This window comes from Heliangelus exortis, chromosome 3 (assembly GCF_036169615.1).
Source record: "Heliangelus exortis chromosome 3, bHelExo1.hap1, whole genome shotgun sequence".
Lineage (NCBI taxonomy): Eukaryota > Metazoa > Chordata > Aves > Apodiformes > Trochilidae > Heliangelus > Heliangelus exortis.
Window position 1 is genome coordinate 93,106,510 of NC_092424.1, and position 24,778 is coordinate 93,131,287.

The 24,778-nt window shown below is 34.6% G+C and overlaps 1 protein-coding gene across 1 annotated transcript in view; it reads left to right on the forward strand.

Annotated features, from left to right (window-relative positions):
• The window catches only part of CSMD1 (CUB and Sushi multiple domains 1), a 956,173-nt gene that overhangs the window by 741,900 nt on the left and 189,495 nt on the right, over positions 1–24,778 (forward strand). The window contains exons 17-21 of the mRNA XM_071741767.1: positions 70–257; positions 8,302–8,490; positions 11,007–11,123; positions 11,768–11,983; positions 14,178–14,366. Coding sequence (XP_071597868.1) covers positions 70–257; positions 8,302–8,490; positions 11,007–11,123; positions 11,768–11,983; positions 14,178–14,366 — 899 coding nt within the window. The remainder of the gene's footprint in view (positions 1–69; positions 258–8,301; positions 8,491–11,006; positions 11,124–11,767; positions 11,984–14,177; positions 14,367–24,778) is intronic.

Consider the following 24,778-nt stretch of genomic DNA (forward strand, 5'->3'; position numbering starts at 1 on the left):
GATGTCTAACAGTTCAAGAAAATAACATCATTTCTCTACCTACCAGCTGACTTGCCAATTCCTTTTCAGGTTTCAAACTGAAGTTAATTATGATACTTTGGAAGTCAGAGATGGACCAGCGAACTCGTCACCATTAATTGGAGAATACCATGGAACACAAGCACCCCAGTTCCTTATCAGTACTGGAAATTACATGTATCTGCTGTTCACTACAGACAACAGTCGGTCTAGTGTTGGTTTTCTTATCCACTATGAGAGTAAGTCTGACTTTCTCAGAGATTTTTATTCAATCTTGAAAAGAATATGCAATTTGAAAATGAGCAGATGAATTTGAACAAATAAATGTCAGTAATTTTATCTGTAGAAAAAGTAATTATGCGCACTCTATTTTGTACTGACAGACAACTCTGCAACTTCTAATTTTGTTCTTCATGAGATTTTTTATGTTTTTCAGAATGTTTATATGTGTAGGTGTTCAAAGAAATGGAGAGTAATTTTAGGAACTTGCCCTTATGGGTAAAGATTTATTATCTGTTTTGGGTTTTTTTTCTCCCACCCTCCCCACTCTCCTTCTCCACCCCTTCCTCACCCCTACTCTCACCTTTTCTCTTACTTTCTTTGAACAGATCTGGGCCTAACCTATGATGATTACAAATTGCAAATAAAAGCATATTAATATCTCTTTGTGAAGTACCAAATTGTTGCAATAGCATTTGCTTTTAGATTAGATACATAAAATTATACATATTAAAATCATTGATATTTATATAATAGTGTAGCAATTCACTTAAGTACTAAGTAAAATTAGATTATGTTTTTAATGTGGTTGTGCTAAACAAAGCCAATTACTTTTATCAATTGTTCTTCTCTGGAATGTAACCTGATTGCAGTAATATTGCTGTCATATTGCATCTGGAATGAGTGCCTGAACTTACATTTCATAGCTACATCATAACTTGGAATATTGGCATAAATTCTTTTAGCTTAGGTGCTGCCATGGTAGTAGTGGCTGAACAAAAACCAAACCAAGCCAAACCAAACCAAAAACAAAAAAACAAAAACAAAACAAAAAAAACAAAAAAAAAACCCAAAAAAACCAAAACTGGAAGGCTGATAAATCATGTGAAGACAAAGGACAGTCTCTAGGTTTCTGCATGAGTTACATGTGGAAACTGACTTTCCACTATTCTGTTGAATCTAAATGCTGTTACATTTTGTAATACAGCCCTTAAATATTTATAAATTTGTGCTTTATTTTAAGACCCCTGTCTGATAGATGTCTTTTTACACTGAGACTGAATCTAGCCGTGAACATCCATACTATAGGAAAAAAATGCAACATATAAAGAGACTTTTTACCTGTCACCAGCTGGAATTGGTGTGTCCCAGCCCAAGTTATACAGAGAAAACTTGGTAAACATTTCATACCTATACCAGTGCATTTGCCCCACAAGGCTCCTTAGGTCAGTCACAGCCTCACTATAGTTTCTTCTCACATTAAGCTGCTCACAAAAGAAAAACTGTCTTTATGTTGCATTATGTTGTACATGTTCTTGTGATGAAACTGGAAGTTGTCACAGAGTCTCTCTGCTCATGCTAGTTAGCACTGGAAATTCCTGAAGCTCTTCTGTAATTGATATCAGGCACATATCCTTTGATCCTCTCCTCTGTATTGACAGGTGTGCACATGGCAGAGGAAAAGAAGTTACAATAACGAGTAATGTGGAAGTACGAAGCAGATTAAGTTGGTGCTTTCAAAGCACAAAAATAGGTGGAAAGACCCAATGGAGAAGCTGAGTAGTCTGCCTGAACATGGGAGACTAAAATTATATTTTGATTGCCCTTCCAGGCTTAACTATAGAAGATATCACAGCAGAATTAATATTTGTTTCATATTTCCTCAACTTGTAGAGTAAAAGGCAATTAATTGTAAGTTTTTAAGAAAAGTTCCTGAATATTTTATTTGGAAATTCAAATAACTATCTTAATTGGAAGTGTCCTAAAAATCATCCAATTATAGTCATAACTTTGAAGATAGATTATATCACTAAACTGTGCAGCAGAAGGATCTTAATCTTGCTTAAAATAAAAAGCTCAGTATAAGCTATACCGAACTGCTACTGAGATGGCTGTAAACTTCTCTTAGGCTAAAATTTGCCTGTAATACTGCTTTAATAAAAATGTGAGCTCTTAAAGGTACTTCAGATGTGAAGGCAGCTTGTTAATTCCCCACATTAAATGTCTGAAATTCAGCATTTTGGTGATGCATACAACACCATGTACTTCAATTCTTATGCATCTAAGCAAAAAAATTAATAACGTTCCCATAATATTTTTGAAGTAAAACTATGGACAAAATAACCAATGTTATAAAGAATAATTAATCTCTTTTCTTTTGATCAGATTTCTTTATGCTCATTTATATCTCCCTGATATCTCAACTTCCCTAATTATGTGGGGTTTGGTTTGTTTCTATTTCTTGGTGGGTCTTTTTTGTTTGGGCTTTTTTTGTGTGTGTGTGGTTTTTGGGTGTTTGGGTTTTTTTCTTTTTTTTTCCCTTGCCTCCTCTCATTCTATGAGGTAGACTGTGCAGTAAAAATAATGTTGTGATTTTCCTTAGATGATGCATTATCAATAACAAAAAATGTAGAGGTAAGGCTTTCTTCATAGTGTATAAAATAGGGTATTTCTTTAAATGTGATTTTGGAAAAGAATTTTTTTAGATCCACAAATATGTAGTCTTCATAGACCTAGTGTCAAGATCATTCAGACAGTCCACATCAGTTTTAGCTAGGATAATGGAGAAAAGAAACCTTCCTTATACTTTTTAATTTGAAGTAATAAATAATCCTTATAATTAGTGTAAATGTGAAGAAAAAGATTCATAAATTTTTCACTATATTTGGAATATTGGGAATATTTATATTTTTTTTGTTTCAGTGGTCAGTTTTACTCTAACTAACGAGAAGAGCCAATAGACAACCTCAGTAAGAAAGGTAATTTTGTAAAAGTCCCTGTGAAATAGTAGAGTTTATGATTCTTAAAAAATGAAGGAGTTCAGCAACAAACTTGTGATGAAGTCAGTTGTTTTAAGAAATTTAAATTTCACCAAGCTTTAGTAAGTGGTAGATGAATGTTTTTAGAAAATATTTCTTAAAGTCCTTGGTGAAAGAGAAGATATTAAGGCCCAATAACAATCTGTATTTTTTGGAGAGAAAGTTTCTGTAGTATTTTTTCTTTCTCCATCCTTGGAGGAACTAAAATTTCATCCATACATGCTTCTGTATAACTGGATGTAGGTAATCCTGCTTGAGCAGGGGTGTTGAGTTAAATGACCTGCAGAGGTTCTTTTCTACTTCAGCCATTGTGCTACTCTGTGATGCTGTGAACAATTTTGAGAACTTTTATGCAAAGAACAACTAGCAAGCATTAGTTCCTTTTCTAACTCAAATTTGCAGATATCCTATTGTGATCTGGCCTAGATCCAAAACTGCCTGATATTAATAATTTTGATAAGAATATAAGTAGTACACTAAACTGCTGAGAATTATTCCAACCTACAATTATAGCAAGCACTATGGTGGAGAGGGTTAGAATTCAAAACAAGCTAAATTAGTTAAAAAAAGTCAATATTGTGATAGCAAATAATTCAAATGCAATCACTCATCGCTACACTCTTATGAGTCGAATAAGTCTTAAGTGCTGGAATAACACTTGAGACTAGCTGTATATGCAGGCTTCCAGTTCCATGAAGCTAGTTCAGCCCTTGTAAATTTACATGATAGAGTTTCTGGCCACTTGAGATATATCTGATGCAGTAAATTTGAGATTCCTGAGTCCTGGCTCCAGTCTTGCAGTTGTTCATACAGTTTAAGCACAATCCTTTGTGTTATTTCACCCTTGCCAGCTAGCATCTTCCTCTGCAGTATCTTCTGCAAATCACTTCAGCCAGAAACTGTTCTCAAAAGGCAACAAGGAAAAGCCCGTGGTATTTTGAGGTGGACAAGACTTTAACTATATGAATGTTAGATGAGTCCTGCTTTCAAATTGGTGCCAGAGAATGGGCGCTTTCCTAATTTAGTTGAGGCCTCTGGTTCTAATTCTTGGAACTGCAGTCTGGAAAGCAGGTACCTATTCTATTTCTTATTTTAAAAATGTTTGCTTTTCAAAGCAAAGATAATCTGCAGTATTTCCCCTTAATCTTTAGAATAAGCCTACCTATGTAATCAACTTCCTTATTAAGCAATATTAGTCAAAAAAATTGCTTTTGTTATCTTCCATATTGATGTTCTGGATGCATCTATACTGATGGCAAAGACCAGTACTCAAGCTTCCAGCTGAAACACTTCCACCTTTCAAAACATTTTTGAGATGCATGGCATATCACAGCAACTGTTCTCCATATATGAGTAGGTAACATGGTGGTTATAGCACATAGCCCTGTTTTGCTTTCTCTTTTTCCTACTAGACTGATTTTCATAATGCAGTTTTGTAATGATCATTTTTTAGACAATGTCTTAGCAATTTCAAACTTTAAACTCTGTTTTTCTAATGATTTTAACTATTTGATCTCTGAAGTAAAGGTGTGCAATGTGACTATGTAGTGTATAAAACTATATAGCTGTTGCCTGTCTCATGCTTTACATCAGCAAATTAATTTCCTGTTTAGACAGCTAATGGGATCTAATGATTACCCCAGTTCCAAAAACTAACTTATAATTCTAAGTGTTTACAAGATATGCATTTTAATGTTCAGTGAAGCATCCAATATGTCTAATTACTAGAGACTGATAAGTGTTGATATAATGTCAATATTGACAATGAAGTTCTTCAGGATGACTGTCCATATTTTTCAATCATTCAGTGATGTACAAAATCTTTTGTTTATATATTTGCTCTTTACTTTGGATTGTGTGCTATGTTCCTTTGAAATGAGAATGAATAAGCTGTAGGATAAAATAATCTGCTCACTTAAGTCCTATTGCTGCATGCAGTGAAGTGGAGAGAGCATTTTTTGAGGGAACTACTGTCTTCTTGAGAAATATTGTTATGGTGGTTGAGAAAAGATGTGTTTTTCACCCAGACTTTCATCTTACATTTACTGAATTAATTTTATGAATAGTGAAATAAATTAATAAATAGTAAAATAAATTAAACTTTATGGAAGGGTGCTCTAAGAGGAAAGAATTTTAAGAGTGCTACTGTAGACCTCTATCTAACATATATCAAAACAGGAAGTATTGTTTGGCTGAAGAAAAAATGTATGAAAGTTAAAATTTAGTACTGGATATTTATTTAGTGCACATATAGTGAAGAATATTACAGACTTAAAAGGCCTCTTCTAGTCTCTCTTAAGCAATTTAAATGAGGTGAAGTGAATTTAAAAATGAACTGTATCAACAAGGTACATTTTCATTAAAAGTGTTCAGTCAGGTCTGGAAGAAACTCATTCATCTAGAATCTGAGTATGGCAGGGTTACCTCATGAAAACTACATTAGAAGCTTTCAAATCTGAACTCTAACCAAGATATAAGAATAGCTGGAGGGTGCAAGGAATATTTCTCTGTGCAAGCTAGAGTCATTTGATGATATTTTTGGTTGTAGTCCTGCTTCCAACCCTCATATCTGTAATGCTAAAACCTTTGTCTTGTTAAATATTTTTTTTTCTCAGAATTGATCTCCTCTTACTTTGTTACTTACTTCGTGATAGTCCTCGATAAATAAATCACAATAGAAGCAGTAAACTGGGAGTGCATCTTGCACAGAAACAGTTATAGATGCACAGGCAGCTGAGAGAACCAGCAACTTCAGGCTTTGTTTAAGGAGCTGGGAAATGCATAACACCTTGATACAGCAAATTTTCTGCTGTTGACAACTGGGTTTGAGGAAGGAGCTTCTTTGGAAAAAAATAGACTGGAAAGAGTCAGCTAGAAATTCAGGTCACTTGTGAGGAAGCACATAAAATCTTTAAAGGTCCCAGGAGAACTAATCTTGCTCAAGGCTCATGAGTGATGACATTACCCATATGAAACCATGCCAACTTACAGAATTCTTTTTAACACAGCACTGAAATACTGAAATTAATATGAAAGTACTTAATGGCTGCCAGACCTTTGAGGTGGCTGCCAGACCTTTGGGGTGGATATGTCTATATGCTATCCCAAAAGCTGACAAGGAATTTTAAACTGAAAAGTCCAGTATTTTTTAAACAGGCACATAACCAAATAATTTTTCAAAATAAAGTAGATCAAAGTAATTGCCTGAGAACAGACATTAAAGTGTTTATAAATGGTCTCCCTCCTGCTCTCCATATACTACTTGTCCCTCTGTGGGCAGTTTTTAAAATAAGTTAGTGGCCTTTTGTGTTGCAAAAAACTCTACACAGGCTCCTCAGGGTCTCTGTTATCTTTGATGTTTGACTATGTGTTTGCTACCTGCTGTTTTCAGCCAGCTTCTCGTTTTTTAATTTCACTTCAGACTTCATGATGGCTCTGTTCTTCATACTCAGTTGTCTTTTTACCCACCAAAGCCAGTATTCTCAGTTTTCCTCTGTAAGAAGCTGAGCATGTCCAGAAGGAACAATGCCCCTGTCACTGAAGAGGATCTAACTCAGTTGTTCTTGTTTCCAGGCACATGGCACAGTGTAGCAGGTGTAGGTAGGCATCAAGGCTTTGATTAAGGAATGGCTGCAGGGCTTGCATTTGGACGGGGCCACAGGCTGCCCTGTGCCTGATACAGGTAGTTCCAGCTGCCTCCAACCATCCTATTGCAGGATGCAGCTGAACCCTGCAGCCAAGGTGGTGACAGCTCTGTGATAACATATTTAAGAAAGGGGAGAATGCTATGTAGATGAGTGAGGAAAGTGAGACAAACAATCCTACAAACACAGATACTCCCCTGCAGCCCATGGAAGAGAGCACAATGGAGCAGATATGCACACTGTAGCCCATGGCCAGCCTTATGTCAGAGCAGATGAATATTCCCTGAAAGAAGCTGCAGCCTGTGCAGGCCCATCAAGATTTATTCTGGAAAGACTGCAGCCCGAAGGAAGGATGCATGCTGCAGCAGGGGCAAAGTGTGAGGAGGGAGTGGCAGCAAAGAGGAGCTGTTGGGGACTGACCACAGCCTGAGCTCTCATCACTACCACACTGTTTGAGAAGGAATGAGGAGGTATAGGAGTTGGAAATGAAGGAGGAAACTTGAAAATGGAAAGGAGATTGTTGAGGGCATATTTCAGTTTTTTTCTTGTTTTCTCAATTTTATTTGGCAATAGATGGAATTAATTTTCATGAAACTGAGTCTGTTTTGACTGTGACAGTAATTGGTAAATGATCCCCCTTTATCTTAACCTGTGAGCTTTCTCATTTTCTATCTTATTTTTTCCTCTTGTACTTTTGAGAGGGTGAGTGAGAGAGAAGCTGGGTGGGGGGCTGGCAGCCAGCCAAGGTCAACCCACCACACGTAATCATAGAAAATAAACCAATTCTTTTCATCTAAATAGACAGTCTTAATTTGTTTCCCTTGTGTGTATCCATTATAGCTCATTACACAATTAAATTCCACAATTGTTTGCTATCACTATAAACATAATGGGTAACGCTCAGTTAATGAGCCTCAACTTGATAATTTCAGGGGTTTTTTTTGTTCAGTGTATAGCTCCAAGTTTATTTACCAAACACTATTCAATCTCTGCTGGAAGACGTAATTGCTAAAGACTCCTTCTGTCAAAAAGAGTTATACAATCATGTAATCTATGTTCATTGTTTATTTTTGATGCATAGGATAGAGTCTGTAGGAATTAAGAAGTGCTTTCTGAGTTAATCAGTTACAGGTTTTCGGCACTGTTTTGCTAAGTCCATTACTATGACAGTGGAAACTTGGATTGTCCCACAATATCAGAAATTGAATAGATAAAATGGAATAATCAGATATGATTCATACACTAGCAAAATCTGGAGTCATACTTTGAACTTGTATCTTCCTGTAGTATATCTTCCTTTATATATATATATATAATATATCTTTGGTACTTTTTTTGGCTCTTTTTAAATTGTTTCAGAAAATATGCTTTAAAGCTCCACACTTCCTACGTCATTTGGACTTTTCTGTTCTATGAGACCTGAAAATTGGAAAACTGTTCTGAGTCACTGAGACAGCTAGAGAAAGTGCTTGATATCCCACATCCATTCTCAGGCAATGCTAACAAGTGACTTTTGGGGGTTCTTTTGACCTCCTGATTTGTTTGGGATTTTTCGTTTGCTTTCTGAAAAAAAGGGAAATAAATAAATAAATCTCTTTCAGGTGTTACTTTGGAATCAGATTCCTGCCTCGACCCAGGAATTCCTGTGAATGGCCACCGCCATGGTAACAACTTTAATATCCGCTCTACAGTAACTTTTAGCTGTGATCCAGGATATACACTGAGTGATGAAGAACCACTCATATGTGAAAGAAACCATCAGTGGAATCATGCATTACCTAGCTGTGATGGTAAGTGTCAGCTGGAAGTTCTTCAGATGGTAGCTGTCACGATCCGTGTTATTATTTTAATACTTTGTTTATGAGGAAAACCAGCCTCTGCTCAGAGAAAACGCATGAATTGTAAGGCGACGCTTTTTGAAACTTAAACAAGTAACAAAGATTTATTTTTAAGGAAATGCAACAAGGTACCACAGTTAATATAGGGTAAACACAATTTGTTATTTTAACGGAGACGAATCGTTAAGGAGACAAAGAAAGTAAAAGAAAGGGATAATTTAAAAATTGTTTCACCAGCCGTGGTGCAGGTCGCTGCAGACTCCTGGCTGCGGTCTGGCTGGCTTCCGAAGCTGTTGCTGTAGCCGCTTTTTTGCGCCGAGCTGGCTGGAGTTTGTAGTCACAGGAGCTGGCTTCCAGGTGTCCTTCTGAGCTGCTGGCTCCTCCGAGCTACTGGCTGCTCTGAGCTGCTGGCTTTTCGGTTCTTCTGGGGCGATTTTTATACAGGAAAAGAAAAGGGGTCCCTTTTTTGCATAAGTCCCTGATACATACAGATTTCCCGACTTCCCGGAGATGAGTCATCCTTATCTTTTAGTCTTTTTGGGTGTCCTGCTACCTTCATTGTCTCCATCATGCCCCAGGAGACGACCTGATAAGCATTCTTATCTTTTAGGTGTATGTCAGGCATATGGTGAGGTTAACATATGTTAATTGACAAAATGTTGCAACATAGCAGGGAGAAAGAAAAAAAATTGATTCAAGAGACATATTTTTGTATTTTTAAAGTGTTCACATCAGTAGCTTTGAAGGAAAGTTTTTTTTAGGAAAGTTAATCTGGTTTTAAGAACTAATTAAGCTAATTATTGCTGCCATCTCCCTTCAATTACATCAAGATCCATACTTTCTAAAAATTACATTAGTAAAAGCCATGCTTTATATCTCTATTATCTTTAAGTCAGGTACTGTAATGTACAGTTATATGTACAGGTATATATCCACCAACAGAAGAATCAGAATTCTCAGAGAGTGCTACTGTTGAACTGTGAATGAAAATGATGCTAATAGTTGTGAAGCAAAGCCAATAAGCTTAACTTACGTTTTAAACTTAGGATACTAAATACCAAAATGATTGCTCAAAATTTAAAATGCCTAATACCAGAAAGGATCATGGTCAGCCTATGTGTTAGCACAGTTGCCTGTTGAGGCTAAAAAATTCGTGGCCCAATTTTTTTGAATATGGCATTTAACTGAGGTTGAAATGAGCATTTTGCAGTCAAATGCATACTATTGAAGTTCTAAAAATTGCAACTTCAGAAATCAAATCAGCAGAAAAAATCACAATGGGAAATATTTTGCTTTGTTTAATACCAAGAAAGAAGAAAAACTAACTGTGTTCAGAAACACAGTGGCTAATGTTCTTTCTAAGAAATGTGCCAGTTTCAAAACTCTATAATCCCAAGGTAGAGTACAAAAATGATTTTCTAATGAGAGCTAAATAAAACCAAATAATTTACACATTTTAAATTTTAAACTTAGAATGTTGTAAATTATTTAAAATATTTAATATCTGATTTAGGGAAAGTTGCACAGTCAAGTGCTTTTGTTCCTTCTGCATTCTCTGTTTACAGAATAGGAGGGATTATGCATGAATATATGCTGCCATTCATTTATGACACTGTGTGAACCTGATATCTGTAATTATGCTATTTATTAAGTAATCGATCAATCATATATTTATGGTAATAGTAGCCATGCATTTTTTGATTCATAATTATGTGCATATATGCAGGCAAAACCACCAACCAAGCCAAGTAATGGTATTACTAATTATAATGACATCAGTTTTCTATGTGTGTCTTTGTATGTATATATAATGTATTAAATATACATTAACATGCAAGCACTGCAATTGTATTGAATATTGCATCATATATTTTATTAATCTAGTTTGTGGCAAAGTTTATTCCTCTCTGTAGGAAGAAGACTGAAAGCATTTTAATGTTATGTTGTTAAATTGTTAAATATTTAGTTTATTAAAAAAAAAAAAAACAAAGAAACAAAGCATAAAAATCTGGACAGTAACAGATTAGTGCAAACACAGCCTGTATTTATAACATCACTGAGCAGTTGAGCATAGAAATCTTAAACTTTAATTAATTTGCCAGGAAAGTTGAGCAGCCTAGTTTAGCAAATCATAGAATCATAGAAAATGCTGAGTTGGAAGGAACCCATCACGATCATCAAGTCCAACTCCTGAAGGGTTCATCTACATAGAGTTTCACAGAGTTTAATTTACTTCCTGTAGATGAAAAATAAGTTCTGTTTCAAGGACTAATTTAAGAATAAAAAAATTGTTGTTGAATATGAATGATATGGCTTTGGATGAATTAATGTATTATTTTGATAGTTGACCCTATTTTAATTTTAAATGTAAGTCAAAGCGTGAACTAGATTATTTTTTTTAAAATAACTATTTATTTGAACTGACAACTGATGTGGGTTTTTTCCCCATTGTTTTTTCCCTTGTTAAGCTTTATGTGGTGGATATATTCATGGGAAGAGTGGAACTGTTCTTTCTCCAGGTTTTCCGGATTTTTATCCTAACTCGTTAAACTGCACTTGGACTATTGAAGTGTCGCATGGCAAAGGTAATTGCATAAGTATATGTGATGCCTATATTTAAAAACTTCAACACAAAGACAAATAAAGGCCTTTTTATTAATTGAGTGCTTCCTGTCATTGTTTTGACAATTTTTTGGTTTTGTTTCCCAAAATAAATATCATCAAATATGGTTCTTCTACATAAAACTTGTTCCTCCTTTGTGTATTGGCACTTACTTCTCTGCAACGTGGAGTAAAACAAAGAATTCCTGGAGGAAATGCAAAAATAAAACATGAATACAAAATTTTACCCAACTATTAAGTTATGTCTTCTAAGTTTAGTAGTGAGATAGAGATTATAAATAGATGTACAGGAACTTGAATAAAGGCTGTGCAGTACAAACTTAGATTTTCAGTGTGCTGTATACAAATAACAATGAATCCTATCAGTTCTTTTATGGAAGCTGTTGATTGACAGTGAGCTAAACAAGCACCCACATTGCATATATTGATTGTTTAGCCTAGTGCTTTCTGCAAGTTTTACTCCTCAAATTCCAGATTTTTATTCCATGTGTGACTTTCTTGAAAATCTTTTCATATAACGTAAGATTTACTTTCTCTGTCATCTGTGTAAAAAGAAACGGGAAAACTTCCTACTAAATACTTTTCCTCCTTTTAAATATTTTTAAAGGTGTACAGCTGGTTTTTCACACCTTTCACCTGGAGAGCTCTCATGACTATTTGCTCATCACTGAAGATGGCAGCTTCACAGAACCAGTAGCCAGGTTAACTGGCTCAGTCTTACCTCCTGCAATTAAAGCTGGCCTCTTTGGAAATTTTACTGCACAGCTTCGATTTATATCTGATTTTTCAATTTCTTATGAAGGCTTCAACATAACATTTTCAGGTAAGAAATTCCATTCTAAATATGCAGAAACTCTTTCCAGATAATAATTTTATTTTTAGGTAGCAGAAACATTATGAGGCACCAGAAAAAAAAAAAAAAGTCATTAGAAATTGTCTTCATCATAGAAAACAAGGTTTATAAAGGTGGCTAGCAGATTGAGAGGGATGCTGGTGATGTGAATGTAGTTTTTCCTGTTCTCAGGGAATAGTCAATAGTGTGAAAAACAAGTCTGGAGAAAATTTAAGGGTAGGGATTGGAGTTCAAAATACAAGATTCTGTTTCAGAAGAAAGAAATTAACTGATACTGTTTTACTAAAGAAGGTATAGAAAATGCAAGAAAGTCCAGAAATGTGCTAATTCAGAACCACAGAGGACTCTTAAGTTAATGACTAATGTTGGAATAGAATATGTGGATCTAAAAGAAATAAAATATTTATTAGCTGTTGATATATTAAGAAGTTCTAATAATTTTTACGAATTCTGCTTTAAGATAATTGAAAAATTTAAGTTACTGCTTTTTATTTATAGTCTTCTGAAAGTAGACAAAACATAAAATACATTTCTTAAAATTTTTCTTTGCTAACCTCTACTGGAATGTAGAATATTTGCATACATCATATGAATGAATCCACTGCTAGTTTAGATGCTCATGGACATGGATATTCTGTGGAACAAGTACATAAGGAACTAATAAGTACGATACATCAATTTTCAAGAACATATAGATAGCCAACATATGCCATTATTTATATTAAATAAATATTTTGAGAAATATTATCAGGTACATTAATTTTATTACACAAATGAGTGACTCTGCTTTATTTTCACAGAGTCAGCATGTATTTCTCCATAGTAAGAAGTATTTAATGAGAACACCCTAACTTGTTTTTTGGTCTGCTCCTAACCTGTTTTTTGGTCTGCCAAAGCGTAACTCTTTATCTATGTCAGCCTTTATCATGCTTAACAGAGGCAGTAAATAATGTTTTTTTTTCAAAATTTAAAACTTTGACAATAGAAAATGGTGTGATTTATAGATTCATTCTTCAATTTGGGACCTTCCCAAAAGACACTTGCTGTAGGGAAGGATTTCTTTATATATTTTATTTAGCATATCAGATGTTTAAACACTCATTCATAAACTTCAAGTTAGTTTATTTCGCTGACTAATAAGAGTTTCTTCCTCTAAATAGATTTGTCTCTACCTTCCAGCAGCCTACAAGGTTAATGTTTCAGAAAATGTATTTTCTTAGTGGTTACCAGAAATATCTGTTTTCTAAGTGAACTCCTGGTCTGTTTGCTTATTTTCTGAATAATATAAAATTGGAGTTTTTTGATTAGATAGAGATGGGTTTTTTAACATCTTTTCTCAAGCAGGGGTCAGTAGTGTGTATATAAGGAAACCAGAAAGCCTGAACAGGACAAAGATACAGTAACACTTCCCCAACTTACTCTGTAAGGATGAGGGAATATGTGGTTCGTCCATTTCCTGAGTTCAGTGTAGTCCCCTCTGTATGTAAGACCCCTGACTTTTCCCCATCAATATTTTGTGGCTTCACCTGAATTACTTGTGATGCATAGTTATAAAAAGAAGCAAAAAATTTAGACACTTCAGACTTCTTTTAAGAAAACAAATACATGCGTATATATTTGTTTTCAGTTGAGTGACACCTGAAGGGTTTCTAAAAGGCATGCAAATAGAAATTGCCTGATTAGGAGTCTAGCTTTACTTAAGAAACTCAAACACATGTTTTTGAAAATGTGATCTTATCTTTTTTCATTCACCCAATCCTTTGTTTGATTTTTTTAGTTAGATTTTCTGCATTACATAATTATTTTTTTAATCTTCAAATCTCACTTCTAAAGTTGTTTGGAGTTCAAATGAAATGAACCAAGAATTATGTACAAAGGATGTAATTAAACAAAATTCTAGGAAATCCCTTAGAGTACAAACTGATTACAGCCCTTGAAATTTAGAAAATGTAGTGTGGGTGGGACACAGTAGATACATAATTACTGTGTATATAGCCATAACAAACATAGAAATTGTACTGGGTTTTAGCAGAGAACATAACTCTGAAGTACATGTTTTCCAAGTACTGACACATTGCAACTAATTTGATAAGCTTTTTTTTTTTTTTTTTTCATGTGGAAAACTTATCCCATTTATTTATAGATTATCCTTTATTGTCTGCAGAATATGATCTGGAGCCATGTGATGATCCTGGTGTTCCTGCCTTCAGTAGGCGAGTTGGTTTTCATTTTGGTGTTGGAGATTCCTTGATCTTTTCTTGTTTCCCTGGATATCGCCTGGAAGGTGCTAATAAACTTACCTGCTTGGGAGGTGGTCGGCGTGTATGGAGTGCACCTCTGCCAAGGTGTGTGGGTAGGTGGTCACATGCTTTCATTTCATTCATCAAATTGTTTGTAGCACATGGCATGTGTCAGAATACTGGGCAGAGAGCAAAGTGCTTGGGTTGAAAGTGTTGATCCCCAAGCTGTACAAACTTTAAAGTCAGTGCAAGATATGTATAATGTATGTCTCTTAGAGTGCAAATATGAGAAAAAGGAATAGCTAGAATAGTAATAGAAAAAAAGATCAAAATGTTTTTGAGTTAGAATGTAATTTTAATTATTGAACTCTAGGTTTGCAAAAAGTAAGATAGAAATTTCTCTGGTTTTCAGTGATATTTTTTTTTTAATATTGTGTTTTTATTCTTGTAACTCTAGGCTGTTTTTTAAACTGTTTTAAACTCAAAACTGTATGATAGCATTGTCTTAAAAATCAGTAACTGTAACTGCAAACTGAGTGAACAATTCTTTTCTGGGAAAAGGTCTGGGACTGGATTTTATAAAATTTGTACAGTTGCTCTATTTGATTTGTGAAATGGTTTTATCGCCACCACGTGAAGTCGGCCTGATCAGGTACTATCGATATAATGCCTCTGAAATGTCAAATGGTTCGGGGTCTTGTTTTAAATAAGATTTTTCTTATTTAAAATCTTGTAAGCTTTTATTTCATTAGGGGATAAACTCAACTTCAGCTTGTTTCTTTTGATTGTTTCAAATAGATTTATCTCTAAATCTGAGAAAAGTCCTATCACCTGCATTGTATATACATGTATAATATGTATATATAGTTTTTACAGGAAAAAAGTAAACTATTTCTAATTTTGTTTTGAAAGACTGGGCTTATTTAGCACATTATGAAAGAACGTAACAGATGAGAGTGAAGCCAATATCATGCGGGATTTGCCATACATTTGGAAATTTCTAGATTTGTTTTCAGCTTGATTTTTCTTAGTCAATAACTTCTTAACGCTGTCTGTAAATGTTGGCTTAGCAGTTGTACACCATCATATATCTTCATCATATACAGACACACAGAATTGTCACAGTTGGAAAAAACTTTAAGATCACTACATCCAACTGTCAAAATCTCCCCCTTCACAAATAAAATAGATATATCAATATCTGTATCACCCACTAGAGCATGTGTATATGAAGTGCTAAATATACATGGCTTGTAAATACTTCCAGGGATAGTGACTCCACTACCTCCTTGGGCAGCCTGTTCCAGTGCCTAACTACTCTCTCTGTAAAGAAATTCTTCCTCATATCTAGTGTAAACCTCCCCTGGTGCAACTTCAGACCATTTCCTATAGTCCTAGCATTGTTTTGCAGAGGCGGGCACTCATCTCCCTACAACATCCTTTCAGGTACTTGTAGAGAGCAATAAGGTCTCCCCTCAGCCTTCTACAAATGAAACATTCCCAATTCCCTCAGCCTCTCCTCAGAAGGCATGTTTTCCAGACCTTTCACCAGCTTGGTTGCCCTTCTCTGAATTCTTTCCAGCACCTCAGTGTCTTTCTTGTAGTGAGGGGCCCAGAACTGAACACAGTACTTGAGGTGTGGCCTCACCAGTGCTAAAGGGGTACAATCACTTCCTTTCTCTTGCTGGCCAAACTACCTGTTGATCAGCACACTCAGGTCCTTTTCTGCCTGGCAGCTTTCTGGCCACTACTCCCAGCCCAGATTGGAAGGGACTTCCAACCAGTACAACCTTTTGTGGAGAAGGAAGCCCGGATGAGATTATCAAGGGCTACCTACCTGCGTGCTATGACTCCTCTTTTCTGAGAAAAGAAAGTTTTCAGAGTTCACTCTGAAAAGTGAACTAATACTGCCTGTAGTACATCATATACTTTGCAAGGAATTTTTTAGACAAAAAAAATGGATTAGGGGTTGAAGGTGTAAAAAATCAATCTTGAAATCACTTGTAGTTTAATACATTTAGGGAATTCTTTGAATTTTCGTGGTCCTCTCAAGAAGGATAGGAAATAGAACCAAGGAAATAGAACCTGCCTTTGTAGTACCATACTGCAGTTTATCCAAAGCAGGAACTAAATGACAATCTCTTTTAATTTGATGTCAGCTAAAAGTTCAGATAAGTTCTAGAACTCCCTTCATATCCAAACTCCAAAAGAAAAAAAAAACAACAAACGCCTTTTCTTGTAGTAGGTGGTATATAAGGGGGATTACAGCAGGGCACTTCTATGCTTCTATGTAGGAGCCAGTTGGTTGCTGGAATAAGTAGAAGTATTTTAATGCTCCTCTAGTTATATTCTGAAAATGATAAAGAATCAGTAAACTGCATTAGGAAGGAACACAGATGTAATTAAATGTATTTAGTTTATAGTGAGTGAATATGTATGCTAACTGTTGTGACAACTCTGGAAAAATAAGAAAATACTCTTTCCTGATATCTTTAAAAAATGAAGAATTATTTTTGTTGATGATATGCACTAGAAGTATAATCTTCCAATCTTTATACAGACTTCAGTAATGTAAGGAAACAAAAGCTAGTATGTGTTCATTTTATGTATGCTTTCTTTATTCCTCAATATATTCTTACTGTCTCTTTAGTATTATTATTTGGAAAGTTATTTGTGTCTGTTTCCAAATTCGTTCATTACCATTTTTATATATGAGGTTAGAGATATTCATTGAAATAAGATAAAATTAAATGCATATTCGCTTCATTTTCTTTGAAAAATTGAATATTTATTACAGAGTTACATATATATTAAGTACTGTGCTAGAACGATAAGCTATATAGCCGGTGTTGAAGATTTTATTCAAAATTGCCATCTTGTAAAGCTTACTTTGTAAAATGGAAACTTCTGTTTTTATATTACACATTTTCATGTTTGACTACATGCTACATTTATTGCTCAATTCTATTCATGTGTCACTTGAAGATAAGTTTTAAACCATTAGTTTTTATGGAACATTTATATTTCAGTTATGTGCAGCCATAATTCTGATAAACAAAGGTGCTCAGCCACACAACATGCTCAAAAATTCAGCATTTTCAGTATGTAAATTCAGTATGAAATGATTTGCCTACTAGCATTTTATTACAGTACTCATTACTAGACATACATTTAACTTTCTTTGAAGAGGAATCAAAATGCATGTTTGTACTATACTGAGTGGCAAAAATATGTGTGATAATTATTTACTATTAAAATTAGTATCTTATGTGATCTATGGAATCTTCAAGAAGCTACAGGTGTTGGGAAATTTGTGGATTTAGTTGTTTGGTGTTTCTCCCTCTCCGGTGTACTGTGTGGTACAGAACATGTAGTTTAGTTCAGATATGACAGGAATAGTCACATTGAAAAAGAGACATTTTATGTGGTTGCCATGCATGTTTTGGTTATTCAAACATTTTTTTGTCTTTTAGAAACCTTGTCATACATAATGTACAGTAACAAGATATTCCTACCTGATATCTCAAAACATCATGTCATTATTCCCATAGCAGGAATGACATATTGCAGTGTTACAGAGATTACTGAAGTATCAGTAATTAACTTAATAAAGTATCAGCCATTGCATTAGCCACGAATTTGTGACTAGTGAAAGCACTTACTGTGCTGGACACAGATATGCCTGTGTATTCTCCCAAGCATAATTTAGAGATACCTATCCAATCCTATGTATACTATGTATATGTATATATACACGAGTCTACAAGATGCGTGTGTATTTGATATAGAAAGGAAAATTATTTACTAAGAGCCCAACATTTCCCTTTTGTTATTGTGTTCAGTTTTGAATAAGTTTATAGACTAGTTCTAAGACATCCATCAATAAATCCATGTATGGGACTCCACTTCCTAATTGCTGAAGAATGCCTTTTATAAATTATTCATAAACAGACAGAACTTATCTAAAGCAATGGATCTAAATAAGTCTTTTAACCCCATCGATGAAGAAAATTTGGTCTCTAAGAATGAAAAAAAAAAAAAATTGGCTTTGTAACACAGCTGAGATAAGAGAGATGAAAGAAACTCTGCTTAGCAGCTGAGGGAAACTGAGAGGGAAGGACAAGACTCAGTGCACTTCAGTTCAAGGTGCTTTCAAGTGATTTTTTTTTTTTTAGCACCAAGAATTATTGCAGAGGTCCCATTTCTTGTTGCCATGGCACCTAAGACATTGAACGTGAAGATATCCTCTGACCTTGAAGAGGGGTTCACACAAAGACTGCTTCTTTCTCAAAAGAGTGAAAAGAAACTACTTGTTCTGAAATCTGCTGGCTTTAGAGTGTACATTTGGAAGATAAATCTATTCTCAAGTCAGTGGCACAAATTCATAGATACATTACTGGGTTCAATAGCCTCTTGATTATTTCTTCCTCATTATCATTTCTACACTGACCAAACATCTACATGATATATGCACACCAGCCTTTATTTATCAAAAAAAAAAACTTTTTTCTCCTTCTAGGACACATGGTAATATATACTTTCATTATTCTTTTCATAAAATTTGAGATGAAAGCCCTTCAAATTTAATTTGATTTTATTTGTAAACTAAATATTCACACAAACATATACCGATTTGCATCCCAGAAATAGTACTCAATTTCATCTGCTGGTTAAAAAAAAAAAAAAAGTTCTCCTCCAACAGGTTCTGAGGTTTTCTTTTCCAGAGAACCATTTGTATTTTGCCACTTTTCTTCTCCTTTGAGGGGTTATTTTCCACTAAGACAAAAGTTATCTTGGGAGATCTGGTTAGCCTAACACTGGCAACTTTAGTCCAAGACTTTGAGTCCCATAGTGAATGCATCATTAATATTTTCACTGGCCATATTGTGCAGGTAGAAGGTCTTCCCCTGTACTTTTAAGAGTTTCATCTGAGTGCCTGGAAGTTGATTTGCTCTCAGAATAAAGCAGCATCATCCCTTTTTCAGTAAGGACTCTTCACAGCAAAAAGACACCACCAAGTCTTTCTGCATATTCAGATAGAAGTTCATAAACAGGTGTCCTCAGAAATCTTATTTCCCTGTGTCAGCCTTTCTCTCTCTTTTCAATTAGAAAGAGTGTAATGTTTATATCAGCCATGCACTTCAAATGTTTATGCAGTATTATTACAGCTCATCAGAGTTTTGAAGACTACCTAGAGATTCCCTTTGTGTCACCACTTCATTTCTAAATGTGTACTCCATTTGGGTCTCTCCCTCCTGACTAGAAAGCAGTTTGTGCCTACAGCCACCTACTTGCTAACATTTCTGAAAAGATCTTTACTGTTAGCAATTAAAAATAGTGGAGAAGATTCAGACCCTTAGGGCTGACTCTCTGTGCTTTTTAAAGAGCAGATATGATAATTAATCAAGTTGGAGTCAAACATGTTTCCCCCATCTTGGAAGATAAGCTGGTTGGTTGGCTGTTTTTTTCTTTTGTTTTTGTTTGGTTTTTTTTGTTTTGTTCTTAGCTTTGGTTTTTGTTTTGTTTGTTGCTTTAAAGCTCTTCTTTGTAAGCAACTCCCCTTCCCTCTACCTCTTTATATCAACTGCAGAAGCACTGGGACTGTGCTTCCTCACAGGGAATTTTGCATTTGACATGAGTTGTTAAAATGAAAGGTAGAGGGTTCAACCATAAAGACATTTCAGTTCTTTTAAGATCATTCTGTTGCAGTCAAATGAGAATGATGGCTTCCCTGCCAAATGTGCTGATAGCTGCAGATGAGAGATTTCAATATCTTTTCAACACAAGAGTACTAAATATTTCCTGTCTTTCTACACACTCTACATTTGGAAAAGCTAGTTGTGTTCTTTACTTAACTAGTGACTCACTGCAGAAACTATCCAACAGAAAGGCAGCTACCCACAGTATAAAAGACAGTCTTTTGAAGGAAAGCAAAACAAAACAAAGCCCCCCCAAGACCCCAAACAACTGGCTGACTACCTTTATGTAACTGTTCTTTGAGATATACTGTTTAAATGTATATACACCTCTTTTATTTCTCTCCTCAAAACTTATTGTAACTGAGAGGAATGAGAGACTGAAGAGACCTGAGAGAGAGAAACGCTTCACTGCTTTGGTATTTTCTGTGATGCAGGCAATGTATGCAATTAGGAGCATGATTCTATGGATCATGTCGAGGTAAAGGTATCCTCCTAGCAATATGGACATAGGATTATCTGGAAAATAAACACACACAATGTCTTGAAGAAGAAATGTCACACAAAATTGTCCATGAGAGTGGTTTCGTATTCTTCTCACTTTTTCCTTCCAGCAATAGCTCTTTCTCCCTCTACCTTTAATTACACAATTCTATTACATTTTTGTTTACTATTCATAGTTAGCTAATTTCTCCCGAGTACAGATCTGAGAGTAAAACACTTCTGTGCACCCCCATAACTGTCTTAATCTCAGATGCTTGGTGAACACCAGTGTCCAGAAATGTTGTGGAACAACTCTTTAGTATGCTGAAGTCCCTGATTGACAGCTGAGTAAAGTCTATCTAAAGGAGACCATGAGAATCAGATTTGGGCTTCTGTTTCTTGTATTCACCAACCTTTAAATGGGAACCACACAAAATGTCTAGGAAATCTGTTACTAAGACAGATTCCCAGGTGTCATCTAGCAAGCCTATACTTTTGTTGCCTCCCAGTTTGCTTTAAGTCAAACTAGTCAGGAGCTTTCTACTACCCTACTGGGGTTGTGCTACTGTTAAGAAAAGGAAAAAAAAATAAGGAATTGGATGACTCCCAAGTCAAGAGAAGTATCTCTATAAGTATTTTTTAAAAGCTGAATTTAACAATTCAGTGAACCAGCACCATAAACATTAGAAATAGACATCAAATAAAGAAAATGCTCCCCATTCATAGAGTGTATACATTGTGCATACATCAGTGACATATTCCAAAGTATAGATAAGAGTTCAAGCATAACCCATTAATTCAATAAACTTGGCTGAAAGTGATGGAGATTTTGCTTGTTTTTGTTCATGTTTTACATTTTTGCTTTTCTGTCCCCCATTAGTAATTTCAACTGTATGAAGTATCCCTAAAGCAAGCTGTGAAAAACTTAAAGGATAAAACTGAAAAGAAACAGTTATTTAATGTTTTTATTTCATCTTTAAGTTGCTCCTTTATTAAAATTTACATGGCACTTGCTTTTAAATGGTGGTTTAATGCAGTATTTGAGTAAAATCTTCATGGAGGTATTATTCACTGGTATTCACATTAATATCACATTAATTTAGCATGTTCAGTTGTTACAGTAAATGCTACATGAATAATTAATGATAGGGTCCTACAATAAATTGCTGACACTCTTTAGAAAGTTGTTTCTTTTTAATAGTTTAGTTAGTATTCATTGAAAAATCATCAATTATAATTAATGTATTCTGTTATGTTGTAACATTGAATGAATTTCCACTGAGATTCAAACATAAGTGGTAACCTCGTTAACCTGAATAGCACTGTAGATTTATGTGAGATTCTTGAGGTCTGACATTTATTATTTTCTTTAAATTCTCTATAGTATAAAATTGGAATTTGAGTTCACCTTTGAGAAGGCACACTAGGTCTGAAACTTGCTATTTGTTTTTAGTGTTAGGTGAGAGAGCTCTCATTTAAAACCTGCTCATGAGCAAGAGATCTTATAGAACATCATTAGTTCAGTCTTCAGAGGTAATAGGCATGTGCGTGTATCCAGGATCCACTGTTTTTAGGAGCTCTGTGTTTAAATGCTGTCACATTTAAATTGCTGAATCTTTAAGTTATTTTCTATTTCATACAACATATTTAATCGAGTTAATTATAGATTTTTTTATAATTTCTATTTCTTTACCCTGTAAAATTGCAGTTTTAGAAATATAACTGAAATATGTTATACTCATTTTTCTGCCAATGTTAGACAGAGAACTGAAGATCTCTTCAATTTGGTGTTTGAGTCTTACTGCATATGAATCTTCAAAATATGGTGCAGTATAATAATTACAGGTTTGAATTGTCTCTGTTTAGAAACTGAAACTTTAATATTCAGAAAACACTATAATATTTTAGTTGGTGGATACTGGACACCACTTACTGTTCACAACACTTGGTTCAGCTTTATCTATGATTCCCTTTGCTCTTGTTTTAATGCTGCATGACCATCCTGTAGGGCAACAATAATGACCTGTGGAAACAAAGGATTAACAACTGCCAGAGATCAGTTTCTGCTCATATTTTATGAACTGCTGCAAATTTTTGTAAAACCAACAAAAGTATTATGCACTCAGTAGAGTGCTTTGTGGCAGAGAAACTCATGATATACTGCTTTTATTTGATCTCTGCTTTGGAGATGTGTTTTAAATTCTGTCAAACCTTTTAGTGAGATGTATAAAAGGAAAATAATGAAGCAAACTTTTCCATTAAACAAAGTTATTGTTACATTTTTACATGAAGTGTATTTCAAAGCATTTCAAGAATCCTGGGATTTTGTTTGTTTTGTAGAGTTTGTATTCATATTCAGGAAGTGTTTGATTTTCAAAAGATTTACCCTCTGCAGTTTCCTTTTATCTAATTTCAAGTGAGACAATGAAAGGAGAACGAAAAAAGTTACTTATGTAACTAGAATTTAAGTGACTTTATTAAGCAAAAGAACAAATAATGGGGTCAAGTGTCTGTTCCAGACAGATTGTTCTTACTAAAAAGGAATAAAATAACAGTTTGGTAAGGTAGTATTTTCTAGTCTGCTGCAGTCCTCAGCAAGGTTATAACAGAAAACTCAGAAACTACAGTGAAAGTAAGACATATAGTTCCTCATCTAAAACTTCTTACATGTGGAAACAGTTTGTATACACTAAATACACTAATACTAAATACACTAATTTTGAATTCTAAGGTGGGTTCTTCTGATTTTATAAAAATAAATAAAAATAAAACCACACAAGATTCAGAAGTTGTAAAAAATAATTTGATTAATCTGCTTTTATCTGCTTCTCATGTTTTGAAATATAGAGCCAGTACCATATGATAAAATGCCACCTAGTCATAGAATGGTCTTTGTTGGAAGGGACCTCCAAGATCATCTACTTCCATCCTATCTGTCATGGGCAGGCACATCTCCCAATAGACCAGGCTGCTAAAAACCCCATCCAAAGTGGCCTTCAACACTTCTCTTGGCAACCTGTTCCAGTGTCCCACCACTCTCCCAGTGAAGAATTTCTTACTAATATCTAATCTAAATATACCTCTTTCAGTTTTAAACCAATACTCCTCATCCTATTGGTACATGCCCATGTATAAAGTCCCTCTGTAGTCTTCTTGAAGGCTCCCCATGACTTGGAAACATAGAAGTAGCTGACATTTGCTGAACAAACTTCATTTAGTATATGCTTGTTTACGCTGTTTAACAAGTAATTCACCTGTGACAATTGTAACATTTTTAAGCCCTAAATGCCAACCAACGTAGAAAGAGTTTGGGAGCTGAGATTTAAGAGAATTTAATTTTCATTTAGAAACAGAAGCACAAACATCTGTAGCATTATGAGTGCATTTTGTATGTAAATTAAATACACTAAAGTAGTATACATTACAATTCAGACAAAACAATTTTGCTGCAATGCATAAGGGTGTATTTTTAAAGCAGGTCATTATACCTTTGCACCTCATTGTCAGCTAAGGATGCACAGTTATACACTCACAACATAAGAAAGCTATTCTCTGCTCTTAATTTACAGATGCTTAAAATCTCATGTTTTATAATGGAAATAAAATACATATTTTTTTTTTTTTCATGTCTGAATGGTTGTTCTGTAGTTCTTCAAATTAGGGAACTAGAACAGCTGTTTTTAATGTGCAGAATCTGTGTTTGACAGTCAATTGAAATTGTTTTACAATTTGAATTTTAAATTATACTTTTTATTTATAGTCCAATTGCAGTTAATTGTACCCTTTTAATATGAAAACAACCTCTTAATAAATCTTGTTGGAACACATTAGGCACTGCTTCACATTACTTCTGCAAGAATGTGCCTTTCTCTCTTTCTCTCTCAGACTCAAAACAGCTGCCTACACAAGTTGCAACAATCCTTCCCAGAGGAAAAAGCTCTCTCCAGGCCTTGTTAATGAAAGTTTTTTGTCATACTTCTGATGACATGTAATGAATTATCAAACTTTTGCTTTTTTAAAAAATTTCCTAATACTTTTCTTTGTTTATTTGTTTTGTTTTGTTTTTTTTTTTTTTTTTTTTTGCTAAAACCAGACTTTTGTTCATATTCTCTGTTGAAAAATCTCTTGGATTACCCATATTTGGTTTGTGGGTTTTTTTGAGGTAAATATTACGACAGTGACAACTGGACCTTTTGTGTTTAATCTAAAGAATGTATTTGATGCCACTGACTGTATTGATAATGAAAACCTGGAAATGTTGAATCCATTTATTTTGCATCTTGAAAGATTAAATAGATTACTATAGAAATAAAGGAAAGGCAGGAAAAAAAATGAAAAAGGGATCA